Source organism: Panthera leo, chromosome F3 (assembly GCF_018350215.1).
Source record: "Panthera leo isolate Ple1 chromosome F3, P.leo_Ple1_pat1.1, whole genome shotgun sequence".
In the NCBI taxonomy this organism is placed as follows: domain Eukaryota; kingdom Metazoa; phylum Chordata; class Mammalia; order Carnivora; family Felidae; genus Panthera; species Panthera leo.
Genome location: NC_056696.1, coordinates 20,850,242 through 20,867,646, shown reverse-complemented (window position 1 = coordinate 20,867,646; position 17,405 = coordinate 20,850,242). Strand labels below are relative to the sequence as shown.

Sequence of the window (17,405 nt, the reverse complement as noted above, 5' to 3'; positions counted from 1 at the left end):
TAAATGCAAATAAAATATAAACAGGATCATAAGCTCTCCCATTTTAATGTCTTTCCAATACAGTAAAGCACCCTGGTTTTCATGAGAAACATCTGTCTCTTCAGATACTATGGAAAGTAAAAGCAATACTATGCTAATTAAAAATGGTTATATTTTAGTTAGAAAAAAAAACATTTTTTTAATTTTTTTTTCATGATATTTAATATGCTACATAACAAATATTCTATTGTGCTCTGTTTTTAAAAAAAAAAAAAAAAAAAAAAAACGTTTTAAAAGTTAGTCATGTCTTTATCACAGGGCCCAAAGAATACAATAATCTTTTATACAAAATGTAATAAAGATTTAATTGGATCTAAAATTTTACTTATATAACATCTAAATGAAAAATACTGAGAAAGCTTGAGACCAGTATCACATCACTCAAATATTAAGGTACATAAATTTGCAGAAGTCAAAATTAACACCCTGACCTTGTCAAAGTGATAAAATCAAATATAATAAACATATATCAGAATGTGCACCAATACTGAATAATTCCACGTTAGGTATCAGGTTTTTCATTATTCCTCAGGAAAAAATCTAAGAGTTTATTAACTAAAAAATGGTAATTTAATGTTTGTAATGTAATGCTCCATTTAACTAAAAAATGGAAATATTAATATTTAATATTCACTGAAAGTTGCCATTTAGATCTTCCTCGAACTTTCCGAAAGCTTAATCTTTATAAGATTAAATACAAAAAAACTACATTAAGTGCAAAAAAAAAAAAAAAAAAAAAACACTTTCCCATCAGTAAACATGAAATGCTATGTTATCAAAGATGCTCACACAAATTCTACAAAAATGATTTCCTAAATGGCAGAAAGTAAGAACCAAGCTATAATTTACCCCAAAATTACCTGGCAAGTCTAGTGAAACACTTAGAGAGGAAAATGTAGGTTTCAAGAAAAAAAAAAAAAAAAACAGTACAAAATAGTTTAAAGATCCAAATCTATTATCATAACATTAACCTTACTGAGAACTACAAAAGAAGTAAATAGATCTTTACTTCCACCAAAAAGTCCAACCCTTTCATTAACTAGGAAGTTTACTTACCGCCCATGTTTTAGTCAACCTGAAGATTGGGGCACTCTGTAAGCCAGAAACCACCGCCATAAGTGCATGAAGGTTATTCAGCTCATACAGTTTCTGAAGATTTAAGAAAAAGGGAGAGGAGAGATGAAAAATAAAAAGAATAAACACAACAAAACTTTAGATTAACAACGAGTAAAATCTAGGCAATTGGTCGTGTTCCAGTACTTATCACCCTTATTGAGATTTGTCTTTAGAGTACCCATCATGTTTACAGTAAACTGATTTTGGCCCACAAGAGAATTTCCGTGTTCTAACCTGGCATTGTCCCCAAGTGTTGGGAACACATCTACCTCTAGCTCAGTAATATATTAAGAAAACCAAAGTTATAGCTCAGCATCAAGTTTACCCAGTATGATCATGCACCCTAGTTTCCAGTAAGGAGTCTCCTTTACACTGAAATGCTAAGCCTCTGCCTTATGATCCCCGTTTTATGAAAGGGTCTACACCCAGGATCCTGATATGGTTTCCTACTCAGTATCCTCATAATTCCAGGACGAGGGTTCAAACCTGCCTTCCACAGCCTTCCTCAATTTTCTGCTTCCTCCTGGCTGAATCCTCAGATCCTTTGTTCTTCATTCATGTTGGGACACCAACCTGCTTCCCAATACTAGGCCTTGCTTTTACAGTCTCCTTGTAGAACTCCTACCTAACATTAGGTTCCATCAGTTTGCTAAACAGATCTATTTGACATTTATTGCTAACTTCCCAGATTTCCTCATACTACCATGTGCTTACATCCTAATGGTCCTATCAAAAATCATTTAGAATGGTCCTCACCCCCTACCAAAAGACTCCAGAGCAAAAAATGCCTGTTTTTAACTGAAAAACTCCAACCAATATACCACCTTAACTTAGGTCTCAAAGAATTCCCATAAAGTTTCAAGAAATATAAACTCAATAAAACTCAATCTTTTTTTTTTTAACTTTTTTTTTTTTAATGTTTATTTATTTTTGAGAGAGAGACAGAGTGTGAGCCAAGGAGGGGCAGAGAGAGAGGGAGACACAGAATCCAAAGCAGGCTCCAGGCTCTGAGCTGTCAGTACAGAGCCCGACACGGGGCTTGAACTCACGAGCTGTGAGATCATGACCTGAGCCCAAGTCGGACGCTTAACCGACTGAGCCACCCAGGCACCCCAATAAAACTCAATCTTAAAAACATGGAAAATGAAAACACATAAGGAAACAGGAATTCACAAATGAGAACAACGTTAGGTACTGGCCTCAAATAAAATGAAGATTAAACATGAAGACATTATCCAGAATGCAACATGAAAGACAAAGTGTTTTAAAAAAATGTCAAACAAAGGTTAAGAGACATAAGAGGTTTAAAAAAAAAAAAAAAAAGGCCAACATTTATCTAGAGGGAGTTGTAGAAGAAGCTGATAAAAGGCAATGGTAGAAATAATTATCTGAGAGATAATGGGAGATTATTATTTTCCCAGAGAACTAAAAAGACACTAATTCCTGGTGCCTAAAGAAACACACAAAACTGTAAGTCTGGAATAGCATTTTTAAAAAATGTTTATTTTTGAGAGAGACAGAGGACAAATGAGGGAGGGGCAGAGAGAGAGAGAGAGAGAGAGGGAGGGAGGGAAAGAGACAGAATCCACAAGCAGGCTCCAGGCTCTGAGCCGTCAGCGCAGAGTTCAATGCAGGGCTCGAACTCATGAACTGTGAGATGGTGACCTGAGCTGAAGTCGGACACGTAACCGACTGAGCCATCCAGGTGCTCCTGGAATAGCATTTTTTAAGAACAAGATGACATAAAGATACTTCCAGGCAAAGTAAGATAAAGATTAACAAAGGATTTTTTTAAATGGTGTCAGACACTCAATATCACTGATCATCAGGGAAATGCAAATCAAAACCACAGTGAGATATCCTTTCATACTGGTCAGACTGGCTACTATCAAAAAGACAAAAAATAACAACTGCTGGCAAGGATATGGGGAAAAGGGAACCCTCGCACACTGCTGGTGGGACTGTAAACTGATGTGGTCACTATGGAAAGCACTGGGAGGTTCTTCAAAAATTTAAAAACAGAACTACTGTATGATTCAGCAATTCTTCTTGTGGATATTTATCTAAAGAAAAGGAAAACAAAATTCACAGTATGCTCACTGTAGCATTATTTACAATAACCAAGATATAGTAAAACCTAAGTGTCCACTGACTGATGAATAAAGATGTGGTACATACGATACAATACAATATTACCCAGCCATTAAAAAAAAAAAAAAATGAAATCTTGCCATTTGTGATAACATGGTTGAACTTAGAGGGTATTATGCTAAGTAAAATAAACCAGACAAAGACAAATATAGCATGACTTCATTTAAATGTGGAATCTAAAAAACAAATGAACAAACAAAACAGAAACAGATTTATAGGAAAAAAACTGTTGGTTATCAGATGGGAGGGCTTGGGGGAGTGGGCAAAATAGGTGAAGGGGATTAAGAGGTACAAACTTCCAGTTCTAAAATAAGTAAGTCAAGGGGACATGATGTACAGCATAACAATATAGTAAAAAATATTATGATAATTCTGTATGGTAACTAGACTTATTGAGTTCACAATGCATAAAAATAATGCATCACTGATATATACCTGAAACAGGATATTGTTTGTTAATTATTCTTCAATAAAAAAATGGTGCCAGGGGCGCCTGGGTGGCGCAGTCGGTTAAGCGTCCGACTTCAGCCAGGTCACGATCTCGCGGTCCGTGAGTTCGAGCCCCGCGTCAGGCTCTGGGCTGATGGCTCGGAGCCTGGAGCCTGCTTCCGATTCTGTGTCTCCCTCTCACTCTGCCCCTCCCCCGTTCATGCTCTGTCTCTCTCTGTCCCAAAAATAAATTAAAAACGTTGAAAAAAAATTAAAAAAAAAAAAAAATGGTGCCAGATACTCAAATGAAAAATATGAATAATCCATAATTCCTACATACAGAAAAAAGTTTTTCCACATAAATACTCACATACAAAAATCAAAGCTATAAAATTTTCTTAAATGAGATACTCTTTTTTTTTTTTTTTTTTTTTAAGATGATTTCTTTCTTTTGAGAGAGTATGCGTACGTGTTGGGGAGGTGCAAAGAGACAGGGGGAGAGAAAATCCCAAGCAGGCTCCGAGCTGTCAGTGCAGAGCCCAATGCAGGGCTTGGCCTCACAAGCTGGGAGATCATGACCTGAGCCAAAATCAAAAGTCGGATGCTTAACCAACTGAGCCACTCAGACACCCCTTAAATAAGATACTCTTAAACGATATAATAAAAATTAAAGATCACTAAGTTTGACTACTAAAGTTAAGAACATCTATATGAAAAGATAACATGAAAAGAGTAATAAGAGAAGTCACAAATATAAAGATGGATATAAAAACATATATTGGAGAAGCAGTATCTAAAATTAAATAAAAAACTCTTACAAAAATCAATGAAAGATCAACACCATAAGAGACAACTGTTCAAAGATCTTGAAGAGCTATTTCAGGAGAGAAAACCTAAATGGCCAACACTGAAAAAATGTTCATTCTCATCACGTTCAATGAAAGCTATTGTTCCGTCATTTCTTTAAAGGTAATTTATCTTTTCTCTCTATACTTCTAGGGCTTAACCCCTCACATGAGCACAAAGAGAATCCCACAAGACAGCTTTCTAGCAGCCGCGTGTACAGCAACAAAAATGTGGTAACTACCCAAGCCAGAGTATACTGAAGAACTGGTGGTAAATGCAAGCAGCAGAACACTCTACAACAGAGGCACACCCAAAGCCGTTGGGCAACAGTGCTGAGTAAAAACACCAAGTTATAAGAGTATAAAAGTAGTTATGGAATAATTTAAACAAAATTCAAAAATATAAACAACAATCTATTACTCAGGAACACACACATGTACAAAACTAGAGAAGAAAAGCTAACGTAAAGTTCAGGGCAATGGTTCCTTTGGTAGGAGGGCAGGGGACTGCGTATGCGGAGGCCTATCAGAGTTCGGTGGGCAGTGGGGACATGGGCGTCCACTTTATCATTCTTTTGATACTTAAAATATATTTTACAATTTTTTTATGTGTCTATAGGATGATTAGTTTTATATGTCAAACTTGATTAGACTGCAGTACCCAGTTATTTAACCAGACAATAACCTCGGTTTCGCTGTGGAGCAGTTGTGTAGATACAGTTAACATCCATAGTCAGTCGGCCTTTTGGCTAAGATCAAGTGTAAATAAAAGAGACTACATTTGATAATGTGGTAGGCTGCATCTAATCAGCTGAAATGCCGTAAGAGTATAAAAACTGAAGGTTTCCCAGAGAAGAAATTCTGTTTCAAGACTGCAGCTTCAATTCCTGCCTGAGGTTTCTAAGCTGTCCACCTGCCCTACAATCAATTTCACACTTGCCAGCCCCTTCCCCCAACCATCGGAGCCAATTGCTTAATCTTCTTTATACATTTTACGTGCATGTATATTTATTCTGTCTCTCCAGAGAACCCTAACGGATACAGTCTACTAAACAAGTAAAAGACCTGCAAGTTTTGTAACAGACGGAATACAGAAGGCAGAGTCAGAATAGAGGGATTTAAAAGACAGTGTGAGCCAAAAAAAAAATTATGAATTTACAGCTTGGAATGAAAGAAACTACTGTCAAAAATAACTTAAAAGTCTAAGAGTCTGAACTGGAATTAAATGATCACTCGATGAGGAAGGTAACAACGAGCTTGATAGGCAGAATTTGGTGGTTTTGAGTGGAACATGCAAAGCCCATAAAAAAACTAACAAAAATACCAGAAAAGAAAAAAACAAATTCAGAATGTATGGAGAAAAGACATGAATTTCTGCTAGCTAAAACCCAATATTTATCAAACATATCACAGAGAATGTTTTCAGAAATTTTATGACACTGCCACAGAAGATCACATTTTGAAAGCTAGCTCTGCCACCTAGTGCCACAGAACGTTAGAATACAACTGCTTCCAGGTGCGCAAGGAAATTATGGAGGCGTTCCGACCTATAGCAGTTACAATTTTAAAACAATTACGATAACTTAAAATTGTAAACATGGCATTCTCATTTTAGTCCACCTTCATTCCGACATGAGGTAAGTTATGAATTTATTCTAAGAATGGTGAAGATGTGGCTACAATTATACCACCTTTTAGTGAACTTACCATAAATTTAGAGTTGTCAGTTTTAAGGAAATATTGGTATCCTCTTGTGGAATGCCCTGTTCACCCTCCTCTCTGAATTCTGACCATCCTTGAAATCCATGTTCCTTTTCTCTTGCTGCATTCATTATCTATGCCCCACAATAACTACTCAATTAACATATTTGGTTAACATCCTCTTTATACTATTCCTTTAAAAATAAAGTCTTATTCTCCACAGGGTTGGCAGTGATAGATTTCAAAAACAAATAATCAATATACATTTTCCTACTTAATCCTATAAGGCTTTCTCAATTACCTGCAGGAGAGTCCAGTATTTTGTAAATACTATACTTCACCATAATCTGATCTCTGCCTACTTATCCAGTCAAATTAGTAATATATTCCAGCTACTCTAAGACAGGGAGGGGAGAGCTAAATGGAGGAAGACAGGAAGAATAAAGAAAAGGCAAAGAAAACAGGCATCCAATCGAAAGAGTCAACATATTAATCAACAGGCCTTATTTTCCAGGGTCAATAAATAGTAAATAAAGTATCACAGGCAAATAGTCACTCACAATGCTGAATGGCTGGACTCAAAAATAAAAATACAAGTCTTTCTTACCTTAGCAGTTTTAATATAGTGGCTCAAAACTTCTGCTCTAATTTTTAATGTCTGAGCATGAAGAATTTCTCTAACAACCCAAAAGCTTACCTGCAAATAAAAATTAAAAGGAGTTGAATGGCAAGATTCTTCACTCACAAGGATCAAATTAATGACAAGAGCTACTTGGTGAATGACCTATAGCTGGTTAAAAAACAATACTTTCTTTTCTCCTTCCGGCTCCCCGCCAGGATATAACCAGTCTTCAAATGTTGCATACATTTCATATATACATGATATGTATGTGCATAGAGATATACATGTGTATATGTGTATGCTTATACACACACACACACACACACACACACACACAAAAACATGACTACGAGTTTTGATTTGTAAAAGCAAAATAAATTTTGAAGGAGTTAATAAAACTGGTTTTATTGCATTATTACAACAAGAACACTATACAAATACATGTAATTTTATTCTGAAACATCATGGCAGAATTAGATAAGCTCTAAGATCAGACATTATAAACTATGCTACTTAGGGCAAGTTTTTCTGTGGCTGTGTAATCCCACCCACATTGCCATTTATTTACATTATGAAATAATACCATAAAGAAAAGTCATTCTAAAATTAAACTAAGATTATATTTTTAAAATCATGTAATGCTTTCTAATTCAATAAACCACCTTTACAATTTCTTTTAAAAATCATTTATCAGAAGGCAGGCTAAATCTAAATTACTAAAATGCTCTATGTACTCTGATGAAAATAGTTTGCTTCTCATAAATATAACATTTTTAATTCATTTACTATGAAAATAAAATCAAGGCACTCTCAGTTGGCTTGAACTTACACAAATCTAAATACAAGGTGTATTAGCAAGAAATGATAGTGCAAAACATAGTGCCACTGCCTCACATTTCTTATCCCTGTTTTAGTGAGAAACATTTCAGATTTTACTTGCAACTTTCATCTATAAACTGCCAAAATGTACATATTTTGTATATATTTTACAAATGTATATGTAAATATAAAATGTATATATTTTATAAAGCCATATTCATATTTGTTACTATATCTGGGCTACTAATGACAATAATTATCCCCCATTCTGATAAAGTACACTTCTAAAATATATCAAAAGTTATACTTTATTTTGTCAACAACCTTGGCAAATATCACCTGTGAATTTAAACTAAACTGCATGATTACGGACTTTATTAAATTTAATGCGAGGCAAATTTTTTTTTCATTTTTTTTTTTAACATTTATTTATTTTTGAGACAGAGAGAGACAAAGCAGGAGCAGGGGAGGGTCAGAGACAGAGGGAGACACAGAATCCGCAACAGGCTGCAGGCTCTGAGGTGTCAGCCCAGAGCCCGATGCGGGGCTCGAACTCACGGACCACGAGATCATGACCTGAGCCAAAGTCGGACGCCCAACTGACTGAGCCACCCTGGTGCCCCAATGCTAGGCAAATTTTAAGACAAAATGCCATCATGATTTTAAAACATGGCCAAAAGGTCTCTGTCATTCTGTCATTGAAAGTTGGGGTCTATGTCACCTGTCATGTCATCTGGACAGGCTTGTGACTGCTTTAATGAACAGAAGATTAACAAAATTGATGCTAACTTCCAGAAGATGGTCATAAAAGAAAGCCTCTGCCTTGACTGCCAGAACATTCTCTCTGAGGTTCCTGAGCTACTGTGTAAGAAGTCCAACTTCTGTTCATGCTGGACAGGCTAAGTGCAGGTGCTCCCCATTTGACAATCCCAGATAAAGCCAACCATACCCCAGAATACTGATCCAGAATGACCCACACAAAGATACAGTTCAATAAAATTACTGGGAAAAAATCTTTTGGCCATTGAGACAAAAAGATAAAGTGATTTTTAAGGAAAAGAAAATGTAATTATCACCGGACTTATCAACAGGAACACTTGTCAGAAAAAAAAAAAAATGGAGTAATATATCAAAAATCATCAAGGAAAGAAAATTGTACACAGAGGACAGGCACATTTGCCAGCATGCAAGAATTCAGGAATTACTATTCTCACGAGCCCTTCCTGAGTACTGTAATGGATAACAAGCTCTAGGCAATCAACATGCCTTGATAATCAGGATTCTGTGAGTAGAAGAAAGAACATGTGGACGCAATACAGAAGAGTTGGAAAAAAAACTCTATAGTCGGTCCTGAATTTGAATTACAAGTATCTATACGAACTCACGAGATATTTTATCTTTAAATAGTTGTTTGCTTATGTGCGTGTGGACGACATATAGAAATCTTAGCTACCTCTGCTGAAAAAGGCATAGAAAATAGCAATGAGCATTTCTAGCATTCAAGTCCATTTCCCCCTGTAAGAAACCAGGACTTATTAAAGAACGTTGATTCCAGATACAGGGAAGGGATGGGAGCAGGTAATGGACAAAATGAACCTGAAATATCTTTGCATACCAGATGGCAAGGAAACTATTAAAGACTGTTAGAATCATGACAAAGGACATGAAAGTGGCTCAGCTGGTTAAGCATAAGACTCTTGATTTCAGTTTAGGTCATGATCTCATGGTTTTGTGAGTTGGAGCCCTGCATCTGGCTCTGTGCTGACTGTGGAGCCTGCTTGGGATTCTCCCTCTCTTTCTGCCCCTCCCCCTGCTCTCACTCTCTCTGTCTCTCTCAAAATAAACAAACTTAACAATATACTTTTTTAAAAAGGTAATAACTGCAATGGGTTGAAACACATCATATATGATGTTTTAATTTGTAAGTTCACAATGGTACTTAAAAAAACTACTTGGTCACTGTTAGAGGAAGTCAGAACACCAATTCATTATCTTCAAAACAACTAAATAATGGGAAAGAATTGAACATTTATCCTTCCTTGCTTATAGGAAATGGATCTCTGGGTAAGCAAATACCAGATGAGGGAAAATGTCTCTTTATAAAAGCATTCCAACTAATAAATGAAAAAGAATGAAATGTGAATTAACCTTAACATTTTTTTAATGTTTATTTATTTTTGAGGGGGGTGGGCAGGGAGAGAGGGAGACAGAGAATCCAAAGCAGGCCCCAGGCTCTGAGCTGTCAGCAAGGAGCCCAATGCAAGGCACAAACTGTGAAATATGACCTGAGCCTAAGTCGGACGCTTAACCAACTGAGCCATACAGGCGTCCCAGCCTTTTAACAACTTCAGTTAATTAATGGATCTAGACACAGCTGCTAAAATCCTGAAAAAGACAACCAGATATTATGTGCCTCCTGATGAAAAAGAAGAAAAACAACAAACACAACACATATTCTTGCCAAAGGCACTGAACCCAACTGAATCCTTGGAACCAGCACTAACACCCAGAAAACATAATATATTACACTGTATTAGATGCAATCTAGATTGTGGGAGACGCAAAATTAGGTCAAAATGCCTAGGTGCCTCCACAGGTAAATGATAAGGAAAAGAAAAGGAGAAAATGCCAATTAAAAAGTCTTAAAATTTAACAAATTTTAAAAATTGGCAAGGGTAAATAGTTGTGTCTGGGGACACATTTAGGTGATAAAACTATAAAAAGACACACAAGAAAGTGAGTATGATAAAAGGACAGTGATTATTCCTGGAGGAAGAAAGCGTGTGACTGGGCTGAGGTACATGTAGGAGTTTCTAAAGTTCAAGTTTTATTTTTGGTCTGGGTGATGTTACAAGGATATTTGACAATAGTTTATTGAACCATGTATTTGTTTTGTGGGTTTTTTGTATCCACATTTTAATTTACAGTAAGTTATGAGTAAGAAAATAAATGAGTAAGAAATACAAGAATAATAAAAATGACCAGGGAGATTTTAAAATGACAGAACTTGTGGGGTGCCTGGGTGGCTCAGTCGGTTAAGCGGCCAACTTCGGCTCAGGTCATGATCTCGTGGTCTGTGAGTTCAAGCCCCACGTTGGGCTCTGTGCTGACAGCTCAGAGCCTGGAGCCTGCTTCAGATTCTGTGTCTCCCTCTCTCTGACCCTCCCCCATTCATGCTCTGTCTCAAAAATAAATGAACGTTAAAAAAAAAAAAAAATTAAAAAAAAAAAAAAAGAAAAAAGAAAATGACAGAACTTGTGAAAATGAAAAAACGAAAGAAAAGTGAAATTAAAATTAGTAAGAGCTAGAATGAAAAGGTCCGTGGAGATAATGATCTTTGTTTTTCCTGTTCACTAATATATTCCAAACACTGAGAACAGTGCCCAGGACACAGTGAAGCTTAATAAACATTTACTGAATAAAAATGAAATCCGAATCATTTCATATCAATTAGGTTGCAAAGTCTGATGATACCAACTGTTGACAAAGATGAGAGTAACGAAAGTTCTTGTACTCTGCTGGTGGGAATGCAAAATCAGTACAATCATTAAAAAAAAAAAGACACCATCTTTTATAGTTAAACATGCATACATTCTCTCTGACAAAAATTTTATATCTAAACACACATTTTTCTAACCAATTACAGTGGGTTTTTTTTTTACCCACTTTAATGTATCAATTTAGTAAGTCTAAGTAGCAATGTTACTACTTTATTAAGCAGAAAAGATCAAAGAACATATCATCGAATACAAATAAATATTATTTCAGAATACTTCTGTTTCAGCTGTGTGTCTACACTGAATCACAGTGTAAAATATTTTATCTTATCGTGGGTCACCATCAAAAAAGTTTGAAAGCCACTGCCTAGAGAAACTAGTATACATAAGTACCAAGACTCAGAATATTCCTAGCATCATTCTTCATAATAGCAAAAAATTAGGAAACATATCTCATGGTCATCCTCAAAAGAATGATAAATTCATTTTGATATATTCATACAATGAAATGCTAGAAAACAGTGAAAAATCAATGAATTAGAGCCAAATACATCACCATGGCATCAGAGAAACACAAAGTGAAAAAAAGCCAACCATAAAAAAATATATATATAGTCTGATGATACATTTTATGAGGATGAAAAACAAGATTATACAACATGCTGTTTCAGGATACAAACATTTCCGATGAATCTATAAAAGAATTACAAGAAGAGTTTAAAAAACTTTTAAAAACCTGCCCAAAAAACCAAAACCCAAATTTTCAGATAATGGTTATCCTTGAGAGAGGGTACAGGGAAGAATATGTAAAATGTTTAAAGAGTTTGGGTAATATTCTAGCTCCTAGCTTAGGTGGTCAATTCAAAATCATTTATTAGAATGCTTTTTAATACACATTCATCACATGAACTTGCCATTTCTGTAGGCTAACAATGGTTGAACATCAGCAGTTTCACATGACTCAAACAAATATTTAACACATTCTTTGAAATGTACCAAATATTTCATAAAAAAGTAAATCCTAGAAAACATTTATTCATAGGATATTTTTAACTGTAGTTGCTTTATTCAGTTTTATAATCATATAGAAGTGTTATAAAAACCTTATATTTGCAGCCAAAAATATGTTAAGCTTCAAGATAGTTTTCTCAACTGTTTACATGGAACACTTCAAATGTATACTGAACTAAACAGAAGATAATAATGAAGTCCCTGATGTATATCAACCAGTTTCAACAATTATCAAGTTATGGCCAAACTTTTTCACCTCTACCCCTCCCTTCCCCTCAAATGCCCCAGGAATACTGTGAAGAAAATCATAGATAATATATAACTACATCTATAAATTTTACTTTCAGAAAGTAGAGTCTTTTTTAACAAACATAACCCATTATCATGATCATTCTTAAAAGCATTAACTTCTAATTATCAGTCGTATTTCCAATTATCTAAAGATAATGTCCAAAACAAATTTAAACAACCCTTCCCCAATAAAAAAGAAAACAAAAACAAGAACCTCCACTGGCCAGAAGGCAAGCCCCCAAGTTGTCAGAGGAATATCCAACATAGAATGATGATTAAAATTATGACATAGTTCAATCATAGGAGATCATAGAGATACTAAAAATGTTTTCAACATATAATGATATAGGAACATTTAATGGTATGCCATGACAATAAGGCTATAAATTACATGCACAACATGATTTCTATTAAATTAAGAAAAAATAAAGAATGAAGAAAAGGATATATGCTGAAATGTTAACAACAGTCATGTCCACGTATTTGTTTTCCCCTCAGCTTTTTATACATTTCTACGTTTTTTCAATTTCCCTGCAATACATAGTATTATTTTGATAATCAATAGAAAGCATAATTTAAAAAATTTTTTAATGTTTTTATTTATTTTTGAAGGGGGGAGAGAGAGAGTGAGACAGAGCATGAGCGGGGGAGGAGCAGAGAGAGAGGAAGACACAGAATTCAAAGCAGGCTCCAGGCTCTAAGCTGTCAGCATAGAGCCCGATGTGGGGCTTGAACTCATGAACTGTGAGCCGAAGTCGGACGCTTAACTGACTGAGCCACCCAGGCGCCCCAGAAAGCATAATTTTTAATGGGATGGGAGAGAGTTCCATTTCTGGTAATGTGGAGTAGCTGGTATCTTTGGGAATGCTCATCTGATTATAATTCCAAATTATAAAAACAACTATTTAAAACCACAAGAGAGGGACGAAAAGAAGGCAGAAACTGGAGAACTGATCCTTGAAAGAAGATGCGTTGGATGAGATTTGCACTTGGTTCACTGAGGATGCTTTCTAGTTACCACAATGTGGGCAACTAAAATTCAAGCAGAAGGCCATAGTCTTAATGGTTTCAAAAGTCAGAAGCCAGGTGGCCAGAAAGTGAGGGGATAAATTCTAGAAAGGAAAGAAAGATAAGAAGGAGATTCCCCCAAATCTATATAAAAATGTCATCTAACTCTCTGGCTGACCTTGGAACTGTGCATGTGCAAGGGAAACTCTAAGAAGCCTAATTGAAAACAAAACCTAAAGGAAATTATCTGTTCTCCAAGGAGAGACAGAATTTGAAGTTTGAGTCCAGCGAAGTTAACTGCTTGCTAAAATAAAAATCAACACTCTTCAAAAGAGGAAAACAAAACCATTATTACACTATATGTTAACTAACTTGGATTTAAATAAAAATTTAAAAATGCAAAAAAAAAAAAAAGGAAAAAGAAAAAATACTGAAGAAAAGTCATAAATAAGTTAGTCAGAGATAAATACCACATGTGGAATTCAAGAAACAAAGTAAAGGAGCCAAGGGAAAAATGAGAGACAGAGGCAAACCAAGAAACAGATTCTTAACTATAGAGAACTGGTGGTTACTGGAGAGGAGGTGGAGGGGGAATGGGTTAAATAGGGGACGTGGATTCAGAAGGGCACTTGTGATGAGCACCGGGTGATGTATGGAAGGGTTGAATCACTGAATTGTACATCTGAAACTAATATTATGCTGTATGTTAACTAACTGGAATGTAAATAAAAGCTTAAAAAAAAAAAGAGGACGACGGAATCCAGAATCACTATTATGTATCATCCATAATGATAACTATAAAACTTTAAAAATTATCATACATGCAAAGAAACAGAAAAATGTGACAGTTAAGAGGTAAAGCACTAAAAGGACAAAAACAGACCCCAAGATAACTCTTTTGTTATAATTAGTGACAACTAGATGCAACATGGGATCCCAAAGTATCTTGTAACAATAACAAAAAGGATATTAGTGAGAAAACTGGGGACATCTGAATAATGTCCTTAGCTTAGTTAATAGTACTGTACCAATGTTGATTTCCTGGCTCTGATAACTATACTTCTGTAAGATGTTAGCACTGGGGGAAGGTAACATCTTATATGGAATATAAGAATATGGAAACTCTCTGAACTATCTTTGTACCCTTTCTAAGTCTGAACTGAAAAGCAGAGATTCAGACTGAATTACAAAAATGAAAGGTATGTTAACTAACTAGAATTTAAATAAAAATTTGAAAAACAAACAAACCCCCACCAAAACAAAATAAACCTTAGATTCCTTAACATTAAATTGTCGTTGTGCATGTGATTGTTGTGAAGTTCAACTGGGGATATTTTTGAGAAAATATAGAGAAGAAAATGGAGTAAAAATGAGTTCTTAAAACAATTATAATGTAGTTCTGTTGCTAAGATACTAATGATGTATTTGATCAAATAATTTGATTCTTTTAATATATATTTAAGGAAAATTTTAAAAAAGGAAAAACTACCACTTATCAAATTCAAATGGATGTCAAATGGAATACTACACAGCAATAAAAAGGAATTATTAATGCATGCAACAAGAATAAATCTCAAAGACTTTATGCTTTGAGAGAGTGAAAGAGACTAGTTTCAAAAGGCTACGTACTATATGACTCTATTTATATAAAAGTCTGGGGGCGCCTGGCTGGCTTAGTCGGTTAAGGGTCCGACTTCGGCACGGGTCATGATCTCACAGTTCGTGAGTTCAAGCCCCGTGTTGGACTCTGCTGACAGCTCGGACCCTGGAGCCTGCTTCAGAAGTCTCCCTCTCTCTCTCTCCCTCTCTCTCTCTCTTCCTCCCCCGCTTGCACTCTGTCTCTCTCTCTCTCTCTCTCTCAAAAATAAAGATTAAAAAAAAATTTTTTTAATGTCTGGAGAAGGCAAATACAGTGATGGAAAAGAGCTCATTGGTCACCAAGGGTTAGGGATAGAGAGTGGGTGTGACTACAAGGGTACAGCACAAAAGAAATTTTTAGGGTGATAAAAGTGAATTTTGATTATACTTATATAAATCTACATATATGTTAAAATTCCTAAAATAAAAAAAATAAAAAATAAAAAAAGGAAGACCCGATATGCTGTCTACAAAAAACTCATTTTAAAAATAATATTGCACACAGGTTCCCTCTAAAAGATTCTAACTTCTTTCAAAATTTGCTATTTCAAATGTCCTATGATCCCACTAGGAGAAATTAATAGAGTAATGGAGCTATTAAGTGAGATTATAGGATCTATTATGATCTGGAATAAGGATAAAAGCTTTTGGTACAATGTGACATATCTGACTCTGACAACTTTTCAGCTTAAGAATAATATTATTGCTTAAAATGTAAAGTCAAATTTGTGAATATTATAATAATGTTTTTGTATGGCAAAGAAAAAAAATTTTACTGTGGTAAAAAAATTCTGACCAACTCAGAAAAATTTTGAAAACAACTTCTATATAACTTGAATATGAAATTCAGTGTAAGACACGCTTGCCCTGTGTCCCTAATAATGATTTAATCTAATTTTTAAAGACTTTGATCTACTTCCATTTTGGGGAATACAGTGAACCAAATACCCTGAGAAACTATTTGCTACAAACTCCTAGAAATGTTGGGTTGAAGACAAGAAACTTTTTTAAAAAAATGTGTGGCTAACTTGAAAGGAAGGATTTCTTCCCCTGGAGGCCAAAACAAAGAGGGAAATAAAGGCAAAGCAGTAGTTACAAGAAAGGGCACTATAGCTGCCCATGGAGGATTTTCTCTCAGTGACATAGGGGCTCGGGATTTAATACTCCTTCAAATACAAGGACCCCATCTCTACTCTACCACCTCTATGTCTATCTAAGGGATCTTCAAAGGGCTAAAATGTAGACTAAAACAATTCCCTTCTTGGCAGAGAAAGGCAGAGTAGATGGAGAAAAATAAGTCTTTTTAAAAAATGTTTATTTATTTATTTTGAGAAAGAAAGAGAGAGGGTGCACACAAGTGGGGGAGGAGCAGAGAGAGAGAGAGGGAGTGACAGAATCCCAAGCAGGCTCCACACAGTCAGCGCAGAGCTCAACACGGGGCTCGATCTCCTGAACTGTGAGATTGTGACCTGAGCCGAAATCAAGAGTCAGACGCTTGACCGATGAGCTACCCACGTGCCCTGAAAAATAAGTCTTTTATAAGAATTTGTAAACATCCCTTAGTTGGATTTGGAGTTGAAATTTCCGCTACGGCAATGTACGGATGTTCCCAACCAAAACATGTAAAAAACTGTCCTAAGTCAGTATAGCCCTTGGTACCAGCAAAAGCAAACAAAAAGCATTTCAGAAGAGATAGACCCTCACTCTAGGTGGCAGCAGAATTCCCACAAAGTACAGATATAAGCTTAAATGATGAGTGCTCAATCCAAAATTAGAAAATGCATAAAAATACAAACCATTCTGAACAAGGATTAGCAGAAATAACAGAGAATTAGTACTCCAAGGACTCTGGATAATAACAGAAATTATAAAATAAAATGATGAAAATTATCTAAGAAATATTAAAAAAATCACACTAGTGTAAAAGTGTACACAGACTTGAAATAGAAATGACCCATCTGAAGAGAATTAGTGAATTGAAATACAGAACTGAGGAAATAATGCAGAATGGAACACAAAGAAACAGATATAAAATACAAAAGGTTAAGATAACAGGTAAAAAAGAATGTCAAGTACCAACAAATTTCCAACAGAAATTACAGAAGAAAAAAAATAGAGATCAGGCAGGGGGACAGTATTTGAAGAGATATTGGCTGAAAATATGCCAGCATTCATGTGAAAAGCTAAACTACTTCTTAATGAAAAATTATATATTGAGGAACTGAATTTCAGAAAGTA

At 35.3% G+C, this 17,405-nt stretch overlaps 1 protein-coding gene across 3 annotated transcripts in view; it reads right to left on the bottom strand.

The window, feature by feature from the left end:
* The window catches only part of RALGPS2 (Ral GEF with PH domain and SH3 binding motif 2), a 169,249-nt gene that overhangs the window by 91,287 nt on the left and 60,557 nt on the right, over positions 1–17,405 (bottom strand). For all 3 annotated transcript variants that reach the window (XM_042925963.1, XM_042925961.1, XM_042925962.1), the window contains exons 6-7: positions 6,889–6,978; positions 1,096–1,188 (exon numbers count right to left, since the gene is read on the bottom strand). In XM_042925963.1, the coding sequence (XP_042781897.1) occupies positions 1,096–1,188; positions 6,889–6,978 (183 nt within the window). The remainder of the gene's footprint in view (positions 1–1,095; positions 1,189–6,888; positions 6,979–17,405) is intronic.